Raw genomic sequence first — 21,494 nt, 5'->3', positions numbered from 1 at the left:
ACAAAGGCAGGGACCACGTTTCTTCGTTATTGTGGCCAAAATATTTGGCATGCTAGTGGCAAGACTGCCTGCCTCATATACATGAGGTCCTGGGTTCGATTCCCCAGCCCCACATATACAGAAAATGGCCAGAAGTGGCGCTGTGGCTCAAGTGGCAGAGTGCTAGCCTTGAGCAAAAAGAAGCCAGGGACAGTGCTCAGGCCCTGAGTCCAAGCCCCAGGACTGGCCAAAAAAAAAAAAAAAAAATTGGCACGCATGTAGTCAGCTCCAAATACCTGTTCCTGTCCTCCGTATAGCAATCTCCAGAGAAGATACCACGTCTAGCGAGGGATCAGAGTTTTTTGTTTGTTTGTTTTGTTTTTTTGTCGGTCTTGGGGCTTGAACTCTGGGCCTGAGGGCTGTCCCTGAGCTCTTTAGCTCAAGGCTAGCACTCTACCACTTGAGCCACAGTGGACTTTTCTGCCTGGGCTGGCTTTGAACCATGATCCTCAGATCTCAGCCTCCTGAGTAGCTAGGGTTATAGGCGTGAGCGGCCCAGCAGGATCAGAGCTTTGTGATGATATCAGGATGCATCCGGCTATTCTTTCATCATCACCCATTCATCATGAATATGGCATATCCCATGCCAGTAGAGCTGAAACTCTAGGTCTACTAGGAGTCATGTAGCACAAAATAGACACTATTGGTAAAGATCCCAATACTTTTTTTTTTTTTTGCCAGTCCTGGGCCTTGGACTCAGGGCCTGAGCACTGTCGCTGGCTTCTTTTTGCTCAAGGCTAGCACTCTGCCACTTGAGCCACAGCGCCCCTTCTGGCCATTTTCTGTATATATGGTGCTGGGGAATTGAACCCAGGGCCTCATGTATACGAGGCAAGCACTCTTGCCACTAGGCCATATCCCCAGCCCCCCCAATACTTTTCTGAACACTTGGAACATATCACTTCTTTTTGCTTAATCATACTATGAATTGGTTAGGCACTGGTGGCTCACACCTGTAATGCTAGCTACTTGGGAGGCTGAGATCTGAGGATCACAGTTTGAAGCCTGAAAAGTCCATGAGGCTCTTACCTTCGATGAACCAGTAAAAAACCAGAAGTGAAGGTGTAGCTCATGGTAGAACGCCAGGCTTGAATGAAAAAGCCAAGTGAGTTTGGGGGCCCTGAATTCACACTTCAGTACCAACAGCACCCCCCCCCCCCCGCCAAAGAAAGAACAAAAGAAAACAAAAACCCCTATGATCTGTGTCAAATGTACCCCTTGTTTTAACATAACTTATGTTCTTACATAGCTTGTACATATACAGTTTATGAGTTTTGCCAAAGGGGTGGTTGAGTGTGCTATGGAGGCACAAAGCAGGGGGATTAAGGTCTAGTCTCTGGGGTGGGGGGGGGGGGAGGTATCAGGCAGCTTTCCCGCCTAACGACTATCTGGACAGATCCAGAGGATGAGCAGCCTGGTTAAGTTTGGAGGGCAGGCTGTAGGGAACAGCACCCTGGGAAGCCCACTCACTGAGGCAGATAGGGTATTGAAAGGATAGAGAGAGAACAGCCAGTTTTGCCTAATTCTCCTTTTTATGAATTGAGGCTTTATTCACACATGCTATGTGTGACTATGAGAGGCTGGCTGAAATTGGTTCCCACCGACCTCTGGAGATAAACACGGCTCTGAATGGAAGAGGGAGCCGCATGTAAGCAGCACAGGGACCACAGGGACTTGCATGAAGTCAGTAGAACCTAGTACTCTTCTTAGAGCAACATGAAGTATCATCACCACCAGCAATTTTTACTCATTTCTTTATTAATATAGAAAAGGAGCCCGAGGCAGCTGGACCAGTAGTACAAAGCACCAGGAGTTAATACTATTCTGGTGAAAGGGTTGGCTTTACAAAAGTGAAGGAGCAGGGAAGAGCTGCCTGCTTCTGGGGCCAGGCCCAGCCTACTACCCGGAAGTTCAGAACAGCAGCCGGAATGAGACCCTTGGCAAGGGCTGACAGGCAGTCTGGGAATGGGGTGAGCTGGAGACCAGGGGGACGGAAGGCGGGGGGGAAGGATCAGGCAGTGAGAACCATCTTGTGGCTGCTAAGGACAGGGACTGTGAGCTTGAGGCTGCGCACTGGACCATGGGCAGGGGCTCGCAGCGGGCCTCAGCTCTGGGAGCAGGTAGAAAAGTGCTGTCGATTAGTGGGCATGGCAAATCCAGACATGGCCCCAGGGGGGGTCTTTTTCCCTTTTCTCCACTAGGAACCACCTCATCTCTATACTACATGGGGCTTCAGGGCCCAAGGCACAAAGGGAGGCCCAGAGTCCTCCCATTGGGAGGAAGACAGGGCTAGGAAAGATTACTTGAGCGTCCTCAGCTTAGCCTGCTAAGAGCAAGACAGAGCATGAGAAGAGTGTGCCTGTATAACAAGGCTAGGATACGGGGGCAAAGACAGGCTTAAATTTAGACAGTGAGGAAGATCAGCCTGTGGCAATAGTGTCTGTCTCAAGCCTTAGCAAATCAAGTTGGCAACCAACCACATGTAGTCCTGGGTTCCAGCCTTAGCTCTTCCAGAATTCATATCACTGATCTGTATGTCATGTCTAAGCTGTTTCCTTTTTCTGCCCATGGAGGGGAACTCTGCAGATGAATGGAGATCTAGGGCCTGCTTTTGGTAGGCAAGTGAGACCAGATCTCAATCAAATCCTGGAAGGAGTTGAGGGAGTGATACAGAAAGATGTTCTTGCATAGAACCACTCCCAGCAACTCTAGTGTTAGGAAAGGCTGGCAGGAGCCCTCCTCTGCCCAGAGGAAGGAAGGCCACACACGGAGCAACAGGACTCGATGCAATCTCTTCATAATGTGGGCAAAATGGGGTGGCCTTGGGCAATTCTTTTCAACCTTCCCTAGGTTGGAAGTTCTAAGCTTCCTGTGGCTTCTGCCTCTTGCCCTCAGCACAGGATCAGGAGTGCTCTTATTCAGTGTGGTCCTCTCCTGGGGACACCCCAAGACTCTGCCTGGCTGGCACATGTTAGTTGGTGAGGAAAGGACAGAGGGGTGACTAAGAGACAGGGAGGCTTCTCCTCCTCTTCCTCTAGTGAGAGCAGCTCAGTCAACCGAGTCGCAGATCTCCTCCACCACAGCATTGAAGATGTGCGGCTGGTCAGCATAGACATGGTGAGAGGCACCCTCAATTTCCTATGGAGAGAGGCCCCACCAGGGCAGAACACTCTTTAATGTTGGAGCTGGAAAGCTATCTCGCCATTTATTTTCCCCTCAGACTTACCTGCCCCTTCTCCCCGCCACCCCGCAGCCCCATCTTTCTTCCTAGAGCTTGTGCTTTCTGGTGGGACTGGAAGGACAAGGCCAGCTTCTTTAGTGTCCACCATGTCTTTCCTTCTACATGAGCCCTACTCTGCCTGGCTCCTTTCAGCCAAAGGCCCAGTTAACAAGAGCCTATGAGTGGCTGTCAAGTTGAGCATCCCCACTGGCAAGGAAGTGGGGGTGGCGAGAGGAGAGGCAGAAGTAGGGTAGGAAGTCTTCCTGGTGGCCTCTGCAACTCATTCTGCTGCTCCTGGCTTTGGTTTTGGGTAGGATTTGGGGGAGGGTGTTGGGGAGGTTGACATGGCAGCATGTAGCTGGCTACTTAATATAAACTTGTCAATTTTTTTCCCTTTTTTTTTTTGCCAGTCCTGGGGCTTGGACTCAGGGCCTGGGCACTGCCCCTGCTTCTTTTTGCTCAAGGCTAGCACTTTGCCACTTCTGGCCTTTTCTGTACATATGTGGTGCTGAGGAATCGAACCCAGGGCTTCATGTATACGATGCAAGCACTCTTGCCACTAGGCCATATTCCCAGCCTCTTTTTCTTTTTTTGTGTGTGCCTGTACTGGGGCTTGAACTCAGGGTCAGGGTGCACTCCCTTAGCTTTTGCTCTCAAGGCTGGTGTTCTACCACTTGAACCACACCTCCATTTCTGGCTTTTAGGTGGTTAATTGGAGATAAGAGTCTTACAGACTTTCCTGCCCAGGATGACTTTGAACCTTAATCCTTCAATCTCAGGATTATAGGTGTGAAACACCAGCAGCCAGCAAGAATTTACCTTTTATCTTAGCTGGGCCACATGAAAGTGGGAAGCCCCTAACTGTGATATTACAGAGAAAGCCAAACTTGCTAAACCCACTCACTGATCTATCTCAGTCTGCTCAGTTTTAACTCACTCTAATTACCCTCTCCAGGGCTCCCCACATACCCCCAAGGCTGAGAGCTGATTAATCAGGAACCATTCAGTTTGCGCTGGCATTTGAGTAATAGCATGAATCTAATGGATGGGTCAACGTACCATGTCTCGGACATAGGAATCTGGCCGCTGCATCTTCACCTTTTTCCCTGTACTGGTGTCTATCCAGGTGTTTGCCCCATAGATCATGGTGATGGGCACATCTTTTCGAATTAAGTGAATTCTCTCCAACATGGGACGCCGAGCCCAGCCGAATGACTCCATCATGGCTTTGAAAGCTGTTTCACCACTGGCAGAAGCAAAACAGGTTGTCAATCAACAGAATAATCCTGGCAGCAGAAAATGTCTACTTCTTGGTGTCTTCAGAGGCTAGAACAATACCTTTGTACTCTTGTCAAGGCCTAGCACTGACTCACTGAGTATCAGTAAGATTAGGAGGTGAGTAAAATTCCATAGCTCAAACCCCACAGTGCTGTCCAACAGAGTGGATCATTGCTTATTCAACCACATGTTTTTATGTCATGCTGGGGTGTTAGTTGGCCAGGTGAAGGGCCATAAGAACAGGACAGATAGAGTCTTTGCCCTACTACATACAGCACATATTTAGGTGTTAAATGATGAGATCACAGGATTAAGCATTTGTGTAAAACTTCTTGAGAACAAAAGGGTAATGAGGGCTATGGATTAGGAGCTAGCCTGCTGGAGGGGGAGGGAGAATTCATTTGAGGCGAACCTTGAAGAGTGAGAACTAGAGCAGTGAAAAGGACCAGACTCGGGGTTACAAATCAGCCTTATGAGGACGGGGCGAGCAGCAGCTCCTGCTAAGAGAGAAGCAACAATACCAGTTCATGTGCTTTCCTTCTTGGTTAACTCCTTAGGCAGAATGCATTGAGGCCACGAGGAAGGTATCCGTAAGTCTGGGGCAGGGGCCAGCTTTCCAGATCAGTCTATAGCTTAAGAGTGAGTTAGGGGAGGATGGAAATATGGCCGCTTCTACGCTTCATTGTTCAGTGTAGTTATTTTGCCTAGACTCCCAGAAGCTGAAAACTTTTCCTTAAGACATTGAACATGATAAATCCATGATAAATCATGGATTTTGGTGTCAGATAGACTTGAATTCAAATTCTGGCTGTTTTCTTAGTAAATCATGTAATCAGAGGAATATACTTTATTTTTCTTATCTCCAGAGGTTATGCTCATTGCATTAGGTCATACTTAGCAGAATGACAATACATATGAAGCTCCCAAGTTTAGGTGAAGTGAAGTCGGTTCTAATTGAACATTTTTCCTTTGGCAAGATTCCTTGTTTTCTGATGGATTGATCAGCATTGCCATGAGTGTTTCAGTTATAACTGGTAGATGAGCTGTGTGCCAGAAGCTCGTCCTGTAATCCTAGCTACTCAGGAGGCTGAGATCTGAGGATCACCGTCCAAAGCCAGCCCATCAAGGAAAGACTATGAGACTCTCATCTCCAATTAACCACCAAAAAGCCAGCAGAAGAACTGTGGCTCAAGGGATAGAGCACTAGTGGTGAGCAAAAAAAAAGCTGAAGGACAGTGCTCAGACCCTGAGTTCAAGTTCAGTTCGGTCTCAAGACTGGCACAAAGACAACAACAAAAACTCAGGGAGTTGTAAATGTAAATGATGGTATTGGGGTGAATGAATGGAAGCTAGTTATCCTCTATCATTTCTACTTTATCCAGGACATAAGTCAGTAGCAAGATGATATACTCTGTGGTTTAAACTGGGAGGTCATCATTCTATATAACTGTCTAGAACGGGACAGATTCTGAGGAAGGGCCCATGCTGAGCCAGTGGGACCTCATGTGGGCCTGATAGGAGCCCAGATCAGGAAGCTAGGGCTGCCTGATTTCACTGCTGAAAGTTTCTATGGCATTGCTCAACCAGAACTTCCCATTCGCTGAGTTCCCACACTGCCTAAAAGTTGCACTGGTTCAAGACAATGCTGAGAGTATTGGAAGGCCACTCCCTGCCTTATTCACAACTTTGGGTTCACATGGGTGACCTGGACAGAGGTGAGGAGGCGAGGCAGTGCTTCTGGCTCCTACAGCTCAGAGTGAAGCCTCTAGAAGGTGTCAACACTGCAGACCCAGCCTCCGTCTCACGGAGTGCTGCTATAGGGAAAGATGACCTCCCTGGCTTTCCCCTGCGGTCAACACTGCCAGGACTCAGCCAGCAAGCCTGCAGGGCCTGTGGTGTGAGTAGCCAGGGAGAGGAACATCCCAGGTTCGCGGACACTGTCACACCTCAGAAAGAAGCAAAGGGATTTCTGCCACAGTGGTAGTTATGTCAAAGTGCACAAAATTGAGTTACATCCAGGTTCTTATACGGAGTGATTCGACTTATAGGAACTGTGTGTGTGAGCACACACTAACGAATTTATGCAAGGAGGTTCTCTGAAGCAATGCCAGAGGAGACATTTGAAAATAATGAGGACCCTTGAGAACTGCAGGTTGGTATAAGGGGAAGACTTCTCTCTTTGCCTTTTAAAAGATACCATGCATTGCCAGGCACTGATAGCCTGTAATCCTAGCTACTCAGGAGGCTGAGATATAACAATCATGGTTTGAAGTCAGCCTGGGCAGAAAAGAAACTGTGAGACTCTTACCTCCAATTAACCACCCAAAATAAAAAACCTGAAAGCGGAACTGTGGCTCAATTGGTAGAGCATTAGTCTTGAGCAAAATAAAGCTCAGAGACATCACTAAGGCCCTCAGTTCAAGCCCGAAGACTGGCATACAGCTCCCCTCTCCCCACACATAACAAAACAAACTAAAAAAACCATATATAACATTTGGAGAACTGTCGTAATGAAATCCTTCCCCATATAGCTAATAAAAAAAGTAAATGAGGGCTGGGGATATGGCCTAGTGGCAAGAGTGCCTGCCTCATATACGTGAGGCCCTGGGTTCGATTCCCCAGCACCACATATACAGAAAATGGCCAGAAGTGGCGCTGTGGCTCAAGTGGCAGAGTGCTAGCCTTGAGCAAAAAGAAGCCAGGGACAGTGCTCAGGCCCTGAGTCCAAGCCCCAGGACTGGCAAAAAAAAAAAAAAAAAGTAAATGAAAAAGCTTATGTATGCCTGTTTTAAAAAAAAACACCAAAAAGCATATTGCATTATGTTTTCTGTAAAAAGTAAAAAGAATTTTTAAAAGGGATTTTCCCATAGGCTTCTCAGGCCAACTGTTTATCTCTAGGGAAGAGGGAGGGCCTTCCTCTAGAGATGGACAATAGGTTTAATTAATCTATTATCTTCTCCATAGTCGATGTCCATCTCCAGGGAACTCCAGGAATAATCTGTGCTGGTGGCGGTGCTCTCCCGAGTTTTGTCTCTGAAGCATCCTCCCCACTGGCCCCAAGCGCTCTCACCTGGGGTTCTGTGCATTGCAGTGGTAGATGTATTCTGATATGGTGTCATCTTCAAAGAAGTCTGCAAACTTGCGCTTGAAGTCAGGCCGAAATCGCTGTACCAGGCCAGGCCCTAGGAGGTGACAAAAACAGAGTAGACAGTTTGGGTCCTGTGGAAAAGATTCCTGTCTGTGTATGTTTAAACAAACATAATCACATATTATTTTTCCTAAGGGTTTATTTGCTTTATGAATTTGTGTGTGTGTGTGTGTGTGTGTGTGTGTGTGTGTGTGTGTGTGCTAGTCCTAAGGCTTGAACTCAGGGCCTGCTGTGCTGTCCCTTAGCTTTTTTACTCAAGGCTAGTGCTCTACTACTTTGAGCTACAGCACCACTTCTGGCTTTTTGGTGGTTCGGTGGAGATAAGAATCACGATCCTCAGATCTCAGCCTCCTGAGTAGCTAGAATTAACCACAAGTGCCCTGCCTGCTTCATGCATTTAACATTAGAGAGAAGAAAGTGTGGAAGTCAGATAGGAAGCTCCAGACGACTTTGAATGACAGACTGGTTACCAAAGAAACAGAGACCAACTAATATCAGAAGAACAGATTATTTCCAGCTCAGTGAAGTCCCATCCACTAGCTTGCGGATGAGATACTTTCCTTTTACCATCTGTGCTAGGTTCTCTTTCTCTCTTGGACCCTTAAAAGCCTTTTCATCTTCTGAGGGTAGCAGATGAAACTGTACCACTTCCCAAGAGCCCTCTCATTTTCAGGTCTGTAACAGAATATGTGGAGAGTGACTTAGCAGCACTAGTGTCCCAGCCTCAGTACTCTGAGTTAGAACAATCTGCTTCTTTCACCTTTCTTTATTGTATATGTTATACAAGCAGTAGGGAACCCCAAAACAGGCTGGGAAAATTGGGTCTACTGATCAATTTCTCTCTCTTTCCCTTCTAATTTCTTCCCTTCTGTGAGAAGTGGGAGGGAGGCACAGTGAAACTGTCCACCAGTCCTGCCCTCCTTCCTGGCATGGCCATCCACGGTCAGTGGCCAATCACTCAACCATAACAGCGCTGATGCCTTTGCACGGGTCTGGCCAGAGTTAAAGCCAGAAAAAGGGAGCGTGGTTAGGGCAGGGGACTCTCGGAAAAGGATATAGAGTCTGCTGGAATCCACAGGACTGGGGACCCTGCCGCAATCCTCTTTCCACTTGCTCCTTTTTGGCACCTGTGACTCCTACTAGATTCTTCCAGAACTCTTAAACTCCTCCCTTCTGTTCAAATGCTCATTCCACCCCCTCCCCACTTGGAGCCATTTGTGTGTGTGTGTGTGTGTGTGTGTGTGTATGTGTGTGTGTGTGTGTGTGTGTTGGTACTGGGACTTGAACAGGGCCTAGGTGCTGTCCCTTAGTTTTTCTTCTTTTTTTAATTTTTCTTGAATATTTTTATTATCTTTTAGTAGTTTACAAAGGAGTTGCCATTCAACAAAGCAGTTTATGTAAACAGTGCATCTTGATCAGTGTCCCCCTTTTCAACATTCTCATCCACCCTTCTCTCATTTTTTAAAAATTCTTAGGTTATCCATTTTCTTTGCCATTTAACAAGGTGGTGTGTGTACACAGTGCATCTTGATCTGTGCCATCACTTCAACATATTCACTGCCCCCCCTTGTCCTTCAGTTTTTTTTCTCATGTCTGGTGCTCTACCGCTTGAACCACACCTCCACTTCCAGGATTTTCGTGGTTAATTAGAGATAAGAGTCTCACAGACTCTTCTGCATGAGCTGACTAAACAGCAATCCTCAGATCTCAGCCTCCTGAGTAGCTAGGATTACAGGCATGAGCCACTGACGGTTTTGAAGGGCCACATGCAACCATTAGTAACTTCTATGCAGCCATTAGTAACTAACTCATAATATTGAGCATTGGCCTTTATAAGCATTAGCCATCAGTATAAAAGAGGAGTCACCCATCTTTTCAACAAAGGGAACCTGTTTTTTATTTCCTTTTCATTCCCTCCACAGTGGTTGGAATGTGATCTGGATAGCTCCAGAAGGTCCTCTGCCTTCCCTCTGTATCGCTCAAAGGATTTGCTGACTATGACTTCCTGTGAAGTAACCCAGAACAGATAAGAACTGGTGTCTTCCTCGAGCAGTGCCTGGTTCGGAGGGCCTGCCACTGTGGGTTGTGATGGAGGCTCAGGTTCTGAGGCCCCTTGCTGCAGGTGCTGGCTGAGTGGTGGGAATAGGCTGTCACACAGACCCACCTGGGCAGCAGAAAGTCACCTCCCAGCACCCTGCTCTTTCTGGGGGTCTGCCAAGATACGGGCTAGCTATTCTGCCCTACTTGTTCCTTGCACAGGAAAATTTTTTTCATGCAGACTAAGGAAAAATAACCTTTCTGGGACCCTAAACCAAGACACTGGGTCCAGATCTAATAACTTTAAGTGATAATGGTAGGCCCAGCACACTCATTATGAATAAATAGGGAAAGTGGGAGACGATGTGTCGTGGAGCTTGGTTGACTGGGACAACCTTGGTTTAAGAATTTCCTTATTTGGGGCTGGGGATATGGCCTAGTGGCAAGAGAGCTCGCCTCGTATACATGAAGCCCTGGGTTCAATTCCCAGCACCACATATACAGAAAATGGCCAGAAGTGGCGCTGTGGCTCAAGTGGTAGAGTGCTAGCTTTGAGCAAAAAGAAGCCAGGGACAGTGCTCAGGCCCTGAGTCCAAGGCCCAGGACTGGCCAAAAAAAAAAAAAAAAAAATTTCCTTATTTGCAGACTACTCACCCCAGGGCCCAGCAACTCGAAGGACAGCCAATGGATTCGAACGCCCCAGGACAGATGCCACAGCCTTGACCCAGGTTGGAGGTGCACGGATCTCACTGGGGTCAGTTGGTCTCAAGGGAAACCCCCAGGGGTCCACCAATATAAGATGTTTAACTCTGCATCAAAGGAGGAGAAAGGAGAACATGTTGTATTTATTTACTTGGAAGGAGAGAACTATTAGAAATGAATTCTGGAAGCTTCCTAGCAAGCTAGGAATCACAAGGAAGAGGGTGGGTCCGTCCTTTTTACCTTTCGGGGTACTTGATAGAGTAAGAAGTAGCCAGAAATCCTCCTAAGCTGTGCCCCAGAAGGATCATGCTGGGGATTCCCATCGTCTCCCGCCATGTTTCTATCGAGGTCACAAACTCATCTTCAGCCCCCTCTGGGTCCCTTGGAAATGCTGGCCTTGAGCTTCGACCGAAGCCGAGCAGATCAAAGGTGTGCAGGGTGCGGCGGGCACTCAGGGAATCCATGTTGAGGATCCAGAGGCCCACGCCGCCCCCAAAGCCATGCACCATCACCAGAGGGGTACGGTCCTTTTGCTCTGGGCTCACAGTTACTGTCCAGATCTTGTTCTGATTTGGAAGGGATACATAGCGGGCCAGAAACTTGTTCTGGAGACCTGAGGATAGAGGAATCACAGGGTAAATCAATAAGGCCATGTTTTGTTTTGTTCTCCACCCCACCCCCATCTTTTCTACATTCTTGGACCCTTTACAACCTTCCTCAGCTAGCTCCTTTTACTCTTCTTCCTTCTCCTCCTTCTTCATTCTTTTCCTTCTCTTTCTTCTTGGTGGACCTGGGGCTTGAACTCTGGGCCTGAGCCCTGTCCCAGGCTTTTGTGCTCAATGCTAATGCTCTACCACTTGAGCCACAGCTCCACTTTTGGCACTTTGGGTGATTAATTGGAGATAAGTGTTTCATGGACTTTCCTGCTCAGGCTGGCTTCAAATTGTGATCCTCCTATGTCAGCCTCCTGAGTAGCTAGGATTATCGGTGTGGGCCACTGATGCCCCACTGACCTCTTCTTGATCTTGGCCCCCATTCTTTCTTCAGCCTGCCCAGCATCATTTTAGCAAGAGTCCTGCTAAGTCAGATTATTAAGAATCTCCTCATATTTATGTACTTATTTGTTTGCTTGTTTATGCTAGTACTGGGGCTTGAATTCAGGGCATGGGCACTGTCCTTCAGCTTTTTCACTCAAGGCTGGGCACTACTATTTGAGCCATAGCTCATTGTCTGTCTTTTTGATGGCTAATTGGAGATGAGTCTCATGGACTTTCCTGCCCAAACTGGTTTCAAATCATGATCCTTGGGTCTCAGCCTTCTGAGTAGCTAGGATTATAGATGAGAGCCACCACCAGCCAGCTTCTCCTTGCCCTTTTTATCTAATCAAATTCTTCATCCTCTACCTTTGAAGTTTAAGTCCTTGATCTTCCTTTAGCAAGAATCTTAAGTCAGTTTAATAAAAAACTCCCTGGTATTTGATATTTCTAGTTAGTAATTTTCCATCCATTGGCCCCCATTTTCCTGCCCCTTAGTTATAAATCCCCAATTATCCTTTTAGTATTCAGAAGTCAGATCTCTCTTCCCATTGCAGTAGACTTGAATAGACTTTTGGATTAAATAAATGTCAGAATATTTTTTCTTTTATACAACATGACCTAAAGAATGCAAATCCAAGCACAACTTGCAGAGCATTTAGTCCATAGGTACCATCTCTCTGTAGCCTGTGTGCTCAGCTCCCTCAGGACTTGAGGTAACAATAATACCCTGACACTACATGCTCTTACAGCACTGCTCTTGCCCTGTGTGTGAACAGAACCAGGGTCTAGTCCGGAATAGACGGAGACTTTAGCTTATTCCTCTTAGGTAGGCCTCTTGAGGTAGGCCAGAAATCAAACAGAGCTGCCTGGGGCCTGGACAGAGGCATGAAATCCCTGGTTGTTCTGTGGCTATACTTCCTCAGGTCCAAAGAGAAGGTAGCTATGACTAGGGCAGGGAGGGAAGATTGTAGAGGAAGGATAAGAGAAGGATAAGATAAGAGGCCCACAGGTCTTGTTTGAGCCAGTGGCTACTGCCATGGGATATCTTGTACCTATGTAACACTGCACATGAGAGCCAGTAGGTGTGAGTTCCAAAGTTTGCTTGGTAACCAAGGAGTTATGGGCCAAGATGATGTAGGACACAGGAGCCAGCAATATTAGAGAATGGAGGACTGGTGGTCCTTGGGTCAGAAGGTAGGAGATGAAGAAGAGCTTAACTATGTGTTTGGAAGAGAGGAGAGCCTGGCATGGTGGTTCCTACCTATAATCCTAACTACTTAAGAGGCTGATAGCTAATGATTGTAGTTCAATGAAAGCCTGGGCAGGAAAGTCTGTGAGACTTTTATCTCCAATTAGCCATCAAAAATTTGGAGTGAAGCTGTGGCTCAAGTAGTAGAGCACCAACCTTGAATGAAAAACTAATGGATATCACACAGGTACTGAGTTCAAGCCCCAGTACCAACAAGAGAGAGAAAGAGCAGCACAAAAGAGATACCAGCATAAAAGAAAGTGAGAGCAAAAGATGGAGATGGAGATGGAGAGAGAAAGAGAGAGAGAGAGAAAGAGCACAGGAAGAAGAGATGGGTGGAAAAGAGGAAAGGGAGAGGGAAAAATGTGTGTGTAAACATCAGTATGTATAGAGTTTGAGGTGAAGCTATAGGATGTGACAAGATCTAACAGATGGCTAGGGAGAAGCTACTAAGGAATGTGGTGTCCCCCATTTGAATTTTCTCTCAAGTCACTGATGGATCTTTTCCCCATCCTACACATGTTTAATCAGGAATCAGTGGGCTCAGTGTACCCAACTCTGGGAAGATCCTGGATTCTTCTTAGACTGATTGAGAGGTAAAGGCTCCTCTACTTACACTGAAGGATCTTGGCTTCCACATTCTTCAATTGAGACATAGAAGTGGGGCGCCAAGTGGGCAGCCAGCTACTCAGCCAGCCTTGAGGCCTGGAACAGGGAGATACAGAGATGCTTATTGGCAACACTGGAAAGGAAACAGGTGCTTTGCTTTGCTGATGGCTACAAGAATTTTCAGGGAACAGAGTGTTTCCCAGTCTCAGGAAGCCAGCCCATGGAGGCCACAGTAATAACCTCACTGCCTGATAGTTTGTTACTCTTCTCTGGCAAATGGCTATCAACAATGTGTCCCTTGTTTCAGCAGATATTTAGAACACCATGTATTCAACACCTTTTACAAACCTTTTTCATATTTAGTATCTTATTTGCCATTCCTCCTTTGTTACTGGCTATCGGTTTATGTTCCAAGAGATTAAAGAGGAGAGAAAGCAACTTTTAACCAATAGTTGCATTTTTAAAAAATCATCTCTAGGACAAGCTGTTCCTTTGGGACAGAACAGATAAATTCCCATACCCCCTGCTCTCCTGGCCTTCTTCCAAGCCTCTAGAAGTATGCTGTGTGGTGCCAGTGCCAACTGGGCCTTCAGGTAACCAATCAGTCCAACCCAAACACAGCAATGGGGCAGGCAGAGAACTGGATGTCAGACCCAGGTTCAAGTCCAGGTGTGATTCACTGACAGGATACAGCTACCTTTAACCTTTGTTTTCCAGACTGGAAAATAAGTACAAAGCTAGCCTGTGTCCTTCCCTCCTTAGGAACACAGTAAAAATGGATCCATCCCATTTTCTCCTTCAAACCCCAAAACCTCAATCAGTGCAGAATAGGTGTTAAATCGTCATCTTTGGAATAAAGAAAACTTCTGGAGCTCAAGGGCATTACTATCTACTACAAAGCGAGACTCGCTTTGGCCCAACTTTATGCATTTAGATATGTAAGGGACCTCAGTAGATGGCTACCACAATTAGATACTCAATGAGTTACAGTTTTTATTCTTTCTTTTCTCTCCTCTTGGACTCTCTGTGGGTGAATAAGGGGGGATAAGAGGACAGGTGCCGACAGCTGCAGGAATGGCCTGTGATGTTAGTATCATCAAGGCAGAGGTATTCCATGGGGAAACCATTACCAACCCCTCTGCACACTAGACACCCTTTTGCATTGTTTGAAGCAGAAAATGCTAGATTAGAATGTTTCCTTAGAAGTCATCTAGTTCAGCTTTTTTCCTTCCTTTTTCACCTTCCTCCTCCTTTCCCTCCTCCTTCTTTTGTTTCCCTCCCCCCCAAAAAAAGTACTGGGGCTTGAATTTAGTACCCAGTCACTGTCTCTTAACTTTTGCACTCAAGATTGGCACTCCACCACTTGAGCCAGTTTCACTTCAGGCTTTTTGCTGGTTAACTGGAGATAAGATTCTCAAGGACTTCCCTGCCTGGGCTGTCTTTGAACGGTGATTCTCCGATCTCAGCCTCTTGAGTAGCTTTACAGGCGAGCCACTGGCACCAAGCTCAGCTTTACTTTTCTACAAGTCAGCAAATGGATGCCTAGAGAAGTCATAGAGCAAGTTAGACATGAGCAGGAAGTAGAACCCGTTCTAAAATCTGAGTTTCTAAGTACTCTCTCTCTGGATCTTCGAGCATCAGCTTTTCCAGGCCATGCACAAACTCTTACATATATAATCGCATTTTTACTTGTTCCTGTTTTCTGAAAGGTGTGCTTTAAGGCTAGAAGACCAGTGTTCCAATAACAAGTAGGGCAAAAAGTATATGCTTATGATTTCAAGTGGGAAGCATAGGTAGAGGACCACAGTTCAAGGCCAGCCATGGCAAAGACGTGGAGATTCTACCTGAAAAATAACTGAAACAAACAAGGAACAGAGGCATAGTTCAAGTGTTCCAGCAAGTACTTGTTTAGCAGATTCGAGGCACTGAATTAAAAACTAAAGTACATAGACTAATACCTATCCCAATCCCAAGATAAGCTTTTTTTTTTTTTTTTTTTTTTGCCAGTCCTGGGGCTTGAACTCAGGGCATGGGAACTATCCCTGAGCTTTTTTGCTGCGGGCTAGCACTCTACCACTTGAGCCACAATGTGGAACTGAGGAATCGAACCCAGGGCTTCAGGCATGCTACCACTAAGCCACATCCCCAGCCCCCCAAGATAAGCTCTTAATAAACAGTCCTTTCCCTCAGCCAAATCACAACCTGGGTATATTCTCACTGACTTGCAAGTAGCAACTCAGAGCATTTGCTACCATGGGGAGTGCTGTGCCACTGAGGGCTTTAGTTGGTCTCTTCGAGGGACATTCAGAGCCCTTGTAAGCATTCCACTGGAGTGGCTTGTTGGCTAGAGGCATGGAGATGAAGAACTTGGACAGACTTTGTGTGCCTATCATGGAGACTGGGACAAGTCAGACGACGACCTCCCAAACTCCACACTTGCCAGCAGCTGCCCAAAGGAGAGCTCAGAGAACCGCTCTCCCAGGACCAGCGCGGCAGGCGGGGAGGCCGGTGAGCTCCCCCTCGGGCGAGGCTGGCTTTCCTTCTTCACTGTTAGTGGGGAGCACAGGAAGCGGGGCCGAGCCGCAGGGCCCCTGCTCGACTCGGTTAGGGAGAGGAGGGCTGCAACGAGCCGGAGGAGCCCAGAGCCCCGCCGCCGTGCCCTCCGCCCGGTGGAGGCCAGGCTGAGAGCCGGGTGGGGACTCGTCCTCGGCGCCGCCGATCGCGTCACGGCGCCGCCCTTTCACGGGCGGCTATCCCCGGGTCTGCGAAGCGGGGCGGGGTGGCCCGCGGCCCTGAGGACGCGCGCACGCGGGCCCCCGTCACGGCTCCGCCGGGCGGGAGGTCGGGTACCGGGGCCGGGCCGGCCCTGTTCCCGCGGCACCCGGGCGAGGCCGAAGCTGAGTCATTCTTCCCCGGGGCAACTTTCCCCGCGCCCGCGGCCCCGCGGCCGCCCCGCCCACAGGTGGCTCCCGAGCGCGGCGCCGGGGCCGACGCCCCCGCCGCTCCCCGGGGCCCGCGCGGACGGGAGCGCCCACGGCGAGGCGCCGGGGGCCGAGGGAGCGCGGGGAGCCGGCCCCGTCCGCGGCCCGCGCCATCGCCCGGGGAGGCGCGCGGGGAGGCGCGCGGGCGGGCGCTCCCCGGGTGCCTCAGCCGGAGCCGAGCCGGGCCCCCGGGCTGCGAGCGCCCGCCCGCCGCGCGCCCTCCCGGGAAGCCGGCCCGCGCGCGGGAAGGCGGGAGGCCGCCCGCAGCCCCGGGGGACGGCGCGCGGAGGCGGGAGAGGGCGAGAGGAAGGGGCGGGTGAACTCACTGCTGCTCCAGGTCGTCAGCCATAGCGAGCCAGCCGGGCCGGGTCGCGCGAGCCCGCCCGTCCGCCTCCTTCGCCTGACGCCGGCACCAGCTGACCCGGGGCGGCCGCGGGTAACAAAGGGGGCGGGGGCCCGGGGCGGGGCCCGGGGCCGGGCCGGGCCGGGGGCGGGGGGGAGCCGGGGCCGCCCCCACCCCGCGCTCCGGCGGCCCGGCGGAGGGGACCCCGGGGCTCCGGCGCGGGACGCTCACCCCGGGCCCACGCCGGGAGGACCGGGCGGGGGCCCTCGCCGGCGCCGCCGTCAGACCCCCCTGGGCTCGCGGAGCTCCCGGGCCCCCAGCCCCCCTCCCCCGGCGGCGCCCGCCCTTCCCGCCTACTCCGGTCGGGCGGGACGGCGGGGCGCCCGTGGAGACTGAGGGGCTCCCACCAGGGCTGCGCGGTCTGCACCCCAAGTGCGGGGCAGAAACCCATTTTCAGGAAGACGGAAGCGCCAAGCAGAACGCGGAGTCACTGGACATCTTGTGTTTCACTAGACATCGTCGAGAGGGTCATTTATTCCACTCTGGAGACGAGTTCGAGCCCACCCCGTTTTCCAGGGAAACGAGAGCTCAGCTTGAGTCTGGGACGGAAGGGGGGCCGCGGCCGGGGGTGGGCGGGAGGCGGCCGGCCCCGCGCGCCGGGACCCCGCAGGCCGGGACCCCGCAGGCGGCTCCGCCCCGCAGCCACGTCCGGAAGCGGCTGCAGAACTCACGTGAACCGGTGAACTGGTGTCCCCATCTCCGGAGCTGTCCATGTGCAGACAGACAGTCTCTCTGCTCAGGTTAAAACTAGACGGGGGGGGGGGGGGGAGAGGGAGAGGGAGGGCGTGACATTGATCACGACGCATTATCCCCACAGATTGACACGTTGAATTAAAACCCCTTTGTGCAACTGAAGATAATAAAAAGGAAAAAGAAAACTAGACTAAGGTAAAAGATGGGTGAACGAAGATGATATTGAGGAGGGGCTTACCAAGGCCTTTTTCTCTAGTCTTTTCAAAGGACCCAGAACATTCTGAGATTCCTTCATTCTTGTTACACAAGTTAAACTGGTTCTTTAAGAGAACTGCCATTCGCAGAACTTAGGGTTTACAACTTTGAAACATACGGGGCAAAGTAGTTTGGGAAATTTACAGTAGAGGACCTGTCCTCTTCATTTATTCTTTGAACCAAGCCCAGTGATGCGGAGCTTCAGCATGCATAAGAATTAGCTGGGGCTGGGAAGGTGGCTTAGTGGTAGATGCTCGCCTAGCATGCAGGAAGCCCTGGGTTCGACTCCTCAGCACCACATACGCTGAAAAAGCTGGATGTGGCACTGTGGCTCAAGTGGGTAGAGCTCTAGCCATGAGCACAAGTAGCTCGGGGATAGAGCCCAGGCCCTGAGTTCAAGCCCCTGGACTAGCAAAGAAAAAAAGAATTATCTGGAAGTCTTGTTAAAATTTCAAAGCCCTGCCCTTGTGAAGGCTTGAGTCCTGCCTTATTCCCCTCAGGCTGAGAAAAACACCAGGTGCACATGTGCAGGCTTGACCACATGCTTGTCCATAGTCCCCAGGTGCGACCTTCCATTATGGACTTAACTGAAAGTGCCCGGCCCTCGCTCCTCAGTAATTACAGCCTGAATTTTTTTTTAACTCCTTTGTTTCCTTGTTAAGATCTACATAAGCCCAGCACCCAAACTCCGTCCCTAGGACAACCTCTAAACCTGCAGGAAGGTCAGTGCCCCTCGCTGGCCATAAACAGTTCTAGCCTGTTGACGATCGACTTTGGCCTGGCCTGTTCTTTTTCCGTTCTCCATTTTCCTAACACCTTGGATTCTAACTTGGTGTAGTTTGAGTCCAGACAGCTACATCTTTAGAAGCACTGAAGGGGGCTGGGGAGATGGCCTAGTGGTAGAGCGCTTGCCTCATATACTTAAAGCCCTGGGTTCGATTCCCCAGCACCACATATACAGAAAACGGCCAGAAGTGGCGCTGTGGCTCAGGTGGCAGAGTGCTAGCCTTGAGCAAAAAGAAGCCAGGGACAGTGCCCATGCCCTGAGTCCAAGGCCCAGGACTGGCAAAAACAAAAAAAACAAACCCAAAACAAAACAAGAATAGAAGCACTGTAGATGTGAGTATTTAGGACCCATTTGTTAACTAAGGGATTAAGGTTCACAGCCAGCTCTGGTATAAAAGTTTGCAAGACTCCATCTCATTCAGTGGCTAGGTACAGTGGCACAACCTGTCATTCCCAGTGACACAAGGAAATGTAAGTAGTTGGGGTTACAGCCCAAGCATAAAGCAACATCTTATCTCAAAAATAACCAAGCTAAGCCACTGACTTATGGTAGCTCAAGCCTAGCTACTTAAGAGGACAGAGCATCACAGTTCCAAGCCAGCCAGAGCAGAAAATTCCACAAGACTTTCTAACCAGCGAAATGCCTAACTGGAGATGTGGCTCAAGTAGTAGAGCACCTGCTGAGCAAGCACAAGGCATTGAGGTCAATTTCTAGCACTGCCAAAAGAAATAATGATAATAATAAAATCCCAATAAACAGCACAGAAGTACAAGATAAAGCAAGTAAACATTTAATACACATTTGCTGAAAATGTTACATATTGTTACCATGTATTATGTAATACATGTAGCCATGTATTATGTTCAGGAGGAAGAATGTGATTATCAAAAGGAAAGAAGTAACAAGCTCCACAGATTTCTGTTTCCCAAAGCTTTTTACTGTTCTGTAGCGCTGGCAACATTGTATTCAGAGTTCACCTCAAACTTCCTCTCTTCTGAGGCCTTTCTTGATAACAGGGTCTGAAAAAAAACAACAAACCAGATTGCTTTATCTCATTACTCATTTTTTCTTTTCCTTCTCTTTTGCTTTCTTTTTTTCCCTTTCTTTCCCTCTCATTTTTGCCTCCTTCCCTCCCCCTCCTCCCTGCCTCCTCCACTTTCTTTCTTTCCTTCCCTCCCTCCCTCCCTCTCTCTTTTTTGCTTTTCTTTCTTGTGCTGGTCCTAGGGCTTGAATTCAGGACCTGGTGACTGTCCATTAGCTTTTTTGTTCAAGGCTCACTTGAGCCATAGCTCTACTTCTGGCTTTTTGGTGTTTAATTGGAGATAAGTCTCATGAACTTTCCCTCCCAGGCTTGCTTAAACTGTGATCCTCAGATCTCAGTCTCCAGAGTAGCCTGAATTACAGGCGTGAGCCACTAGTGCCTCTTGTCTTCTCTTTTCTACTCTCTCTTTTCTCTTGTTCAAGTACTGGGGCTTCATCTCAGGACTTCCTGCTCTAGTTTAGGATTTTGCTCAAGGCTGATACTTGAGGCAAGTATCCACTTCCAGTATTTTACTGATGAATCGGAGATAAGACTCTCAAGACTTTATCTGCCTAAGCTGGCTTTGAACCACAATCCTCAGATTTCAGCCTCCTGAGTAGGATTATAGACATGAGCCACTGGTGACCAGCTCATTTAAATTTTTCCCTAACATTTGTCATTCTCTGGAACTATCCTGCATATTTGTTTCCTCATTTGTTGTTTCCCTCCACTAGAGACTTCGTTTCATGGGTGCCCTTGTTTCCTTTGCACCCAGCATCTAGAACAGGTGTGGCCCAGTAGGTGCTCAGCACCAATTGGATAAATGTATGGATGAAAAGTATGAGGAGGCAGAAGCATCAACAAATACCTATAAAACTATATACAAAATGCCAAGGTATTTGGAAGCTGTCATATAAATTGTACCAGGTAGGAAACTCCAGGCTATCATCAGGATAACAGACTCTCCCACTTTCCTGAAAACCTGGAACATGCAGAGGGTTTTTATTTGTGTGTGTGTGTTTTGGCAAGGGAGACTGGGTGGAAGCAGGTACAGTGTATTAGAACTCCCTGGGTTGGGTTTCAGCAGGCAGGCAGAGAAGCACTTGTACTTTTTAATGTATCAAATCAATGTAAAAAATAGTTGTTTGGCTAAATACTGGTGGCTCATGCCTATAGTCCTTGCTACTCAGGAAGTTCAAATTGGAGGATTGTAGTCCAAAGCCAGCCTGGACAGGAAAATCTGTGAGATTCTTATCTCCAATCAAGAAAATACTGAAAGAGGAGCTGTGGCTCTTCACAGAGTGCTAACCTTGAGCACAAAAAGCTCAACGACAGGGCCCAGACCCTGAGTTCAAACCCCAGGTTTGGGAGAAGGAAATTTCCATGTATTGGCATATGCCTCTACCCAAAGTTAATAATAGATCCTTTAAGGTGTCCTTGGAACTGAGAAATGTCAGGATTGGGCTTGATCTGGAATTATACATAGCAAAAAAGGCTTCTGGAGCCTACTCTAAATAGGCCTCTAGAAGATTATCTTCAAGAGAAGACAAAGTATTAACATGGATAGAAAGTACTTAGACAGCTGGGCCCTGGTGGCTCACACCTGTAATCCTAGCTGCTCAGGAGGCTGAGATCTGAGGAATTAAGTTTGAAGCTAGCCCGGGCAGAAAAGTCTATGAGACTCATAGCTACAATTAGCCAGCACAAAGCTGGTGTGTGTCTTAAGAGGTCCTGTGTCTTAAGTGGTGGTACCAACCTTGAGTGGAGAAAACCAAGTGAGAATGCAAAGCCCTGAGTTCAAGCCCTAGTACCCACACCAAAACAAAATAAAACCCAAGAAAGTAATATAGCAATTATTTTCTCCTGTTCCTGTATGTCATCATTAAACATTCAACAAGTAGGTGGAGCTGATAAAGCTGTCAGCCAAGGACAGAACATTCTTTGGTTTCAAGTGAGGGTTGTTGCCTTTTGAATGAACTACAAAGCATGACTCAGACTAAACATAGGTACTGAGTAAAATTGTGCCAAAGTTCCT

General features: G+C 48.6%; 1 protein-coding gene across 2 annotated transcripts; it reads right to left on the bottom strand.

Moving 5' to 3' along the window:
• Positions 1–1,775: 1,775 nt before the first annotated feature.
• On the bottom strand, positions 1,776–16,736 carry Abhd4 (abhydrolase domain containing 4, N-acyl phospholipase B). 2 transcript variants are annotated; one of them, XM_048362253.1, is made up of 7 exons: positions 16,627–16,736; positions 13,327–13,415; positions 10,665–11,037; positions 10,377–10,531; positions 7,608–7,719; positions 4,319–4,505; positions 1,776–3,177 (listed from the first exon to the last, which is right to left on the bottom strand). In XM_048362253.1, exons 1-7 carry the CDS (start codon positions 16,647–16,649, stop codon positions 3,088–3,090), a joined length of 1,029 nt encoding a protein of 342 aa, XP_048218210.1. In that variant the 5' UTR covers positions 16,650–16,736; the 3' UTR covers positions 1,776–3,087. The 2 variants fall into 2 exon arrangements, with proteins under 2 accessions (XP_048218210.1, XP_048218211.1); XM_048362254.1 differs by having other exon boundaries at positions 13,327–13,420; positions 16,541–16,660.
• Positions 16,737–21,494: the final 4,758 nt, after the last annotated feature.

The sequence above is a fragment of the Perognathus longimembris genome, chromosome 14 (genome assembly GCF_023159225.1).
Source record: "Perognathus longimembris pacificus isolate PPM17 chromosome 14, ASM2315922v1, whole genome shotgun sequence".
NCBI lineage: Eukaryota > Metazoa > Chordata > Mammalia > Rodentia > Heteromyidae > Perognathus > Perognathus longimembris.
Note: the sequence above shows the minus strand (reverse complement) of the source record. Positions and strands in the feature narration are given on the sequence as shown.

Bases quoted from the DNA above. Each gene is read 5' to 3' on its own strand.
- Abhd4 (XM_048362253.1), bottom strand. From the start codon at position 16,649: ATGGCTGACGACCTGGAGCAGCA. The intron at 13,416-16,626 runs GTGAGTTCACCC...TCCCTGTTCCAG, and splicing joins GCTGACGACCTGGAGCAGCA to GCCTCAAGGCTGGCTGAGTA. The intron at 3,178-4,318 runs GTACGTTGACCC...CTCTCTCCATAG, and splicing joins ATTCCTATGTCCGAGACATG to GAAATTGAGGGTGCCTCTCA.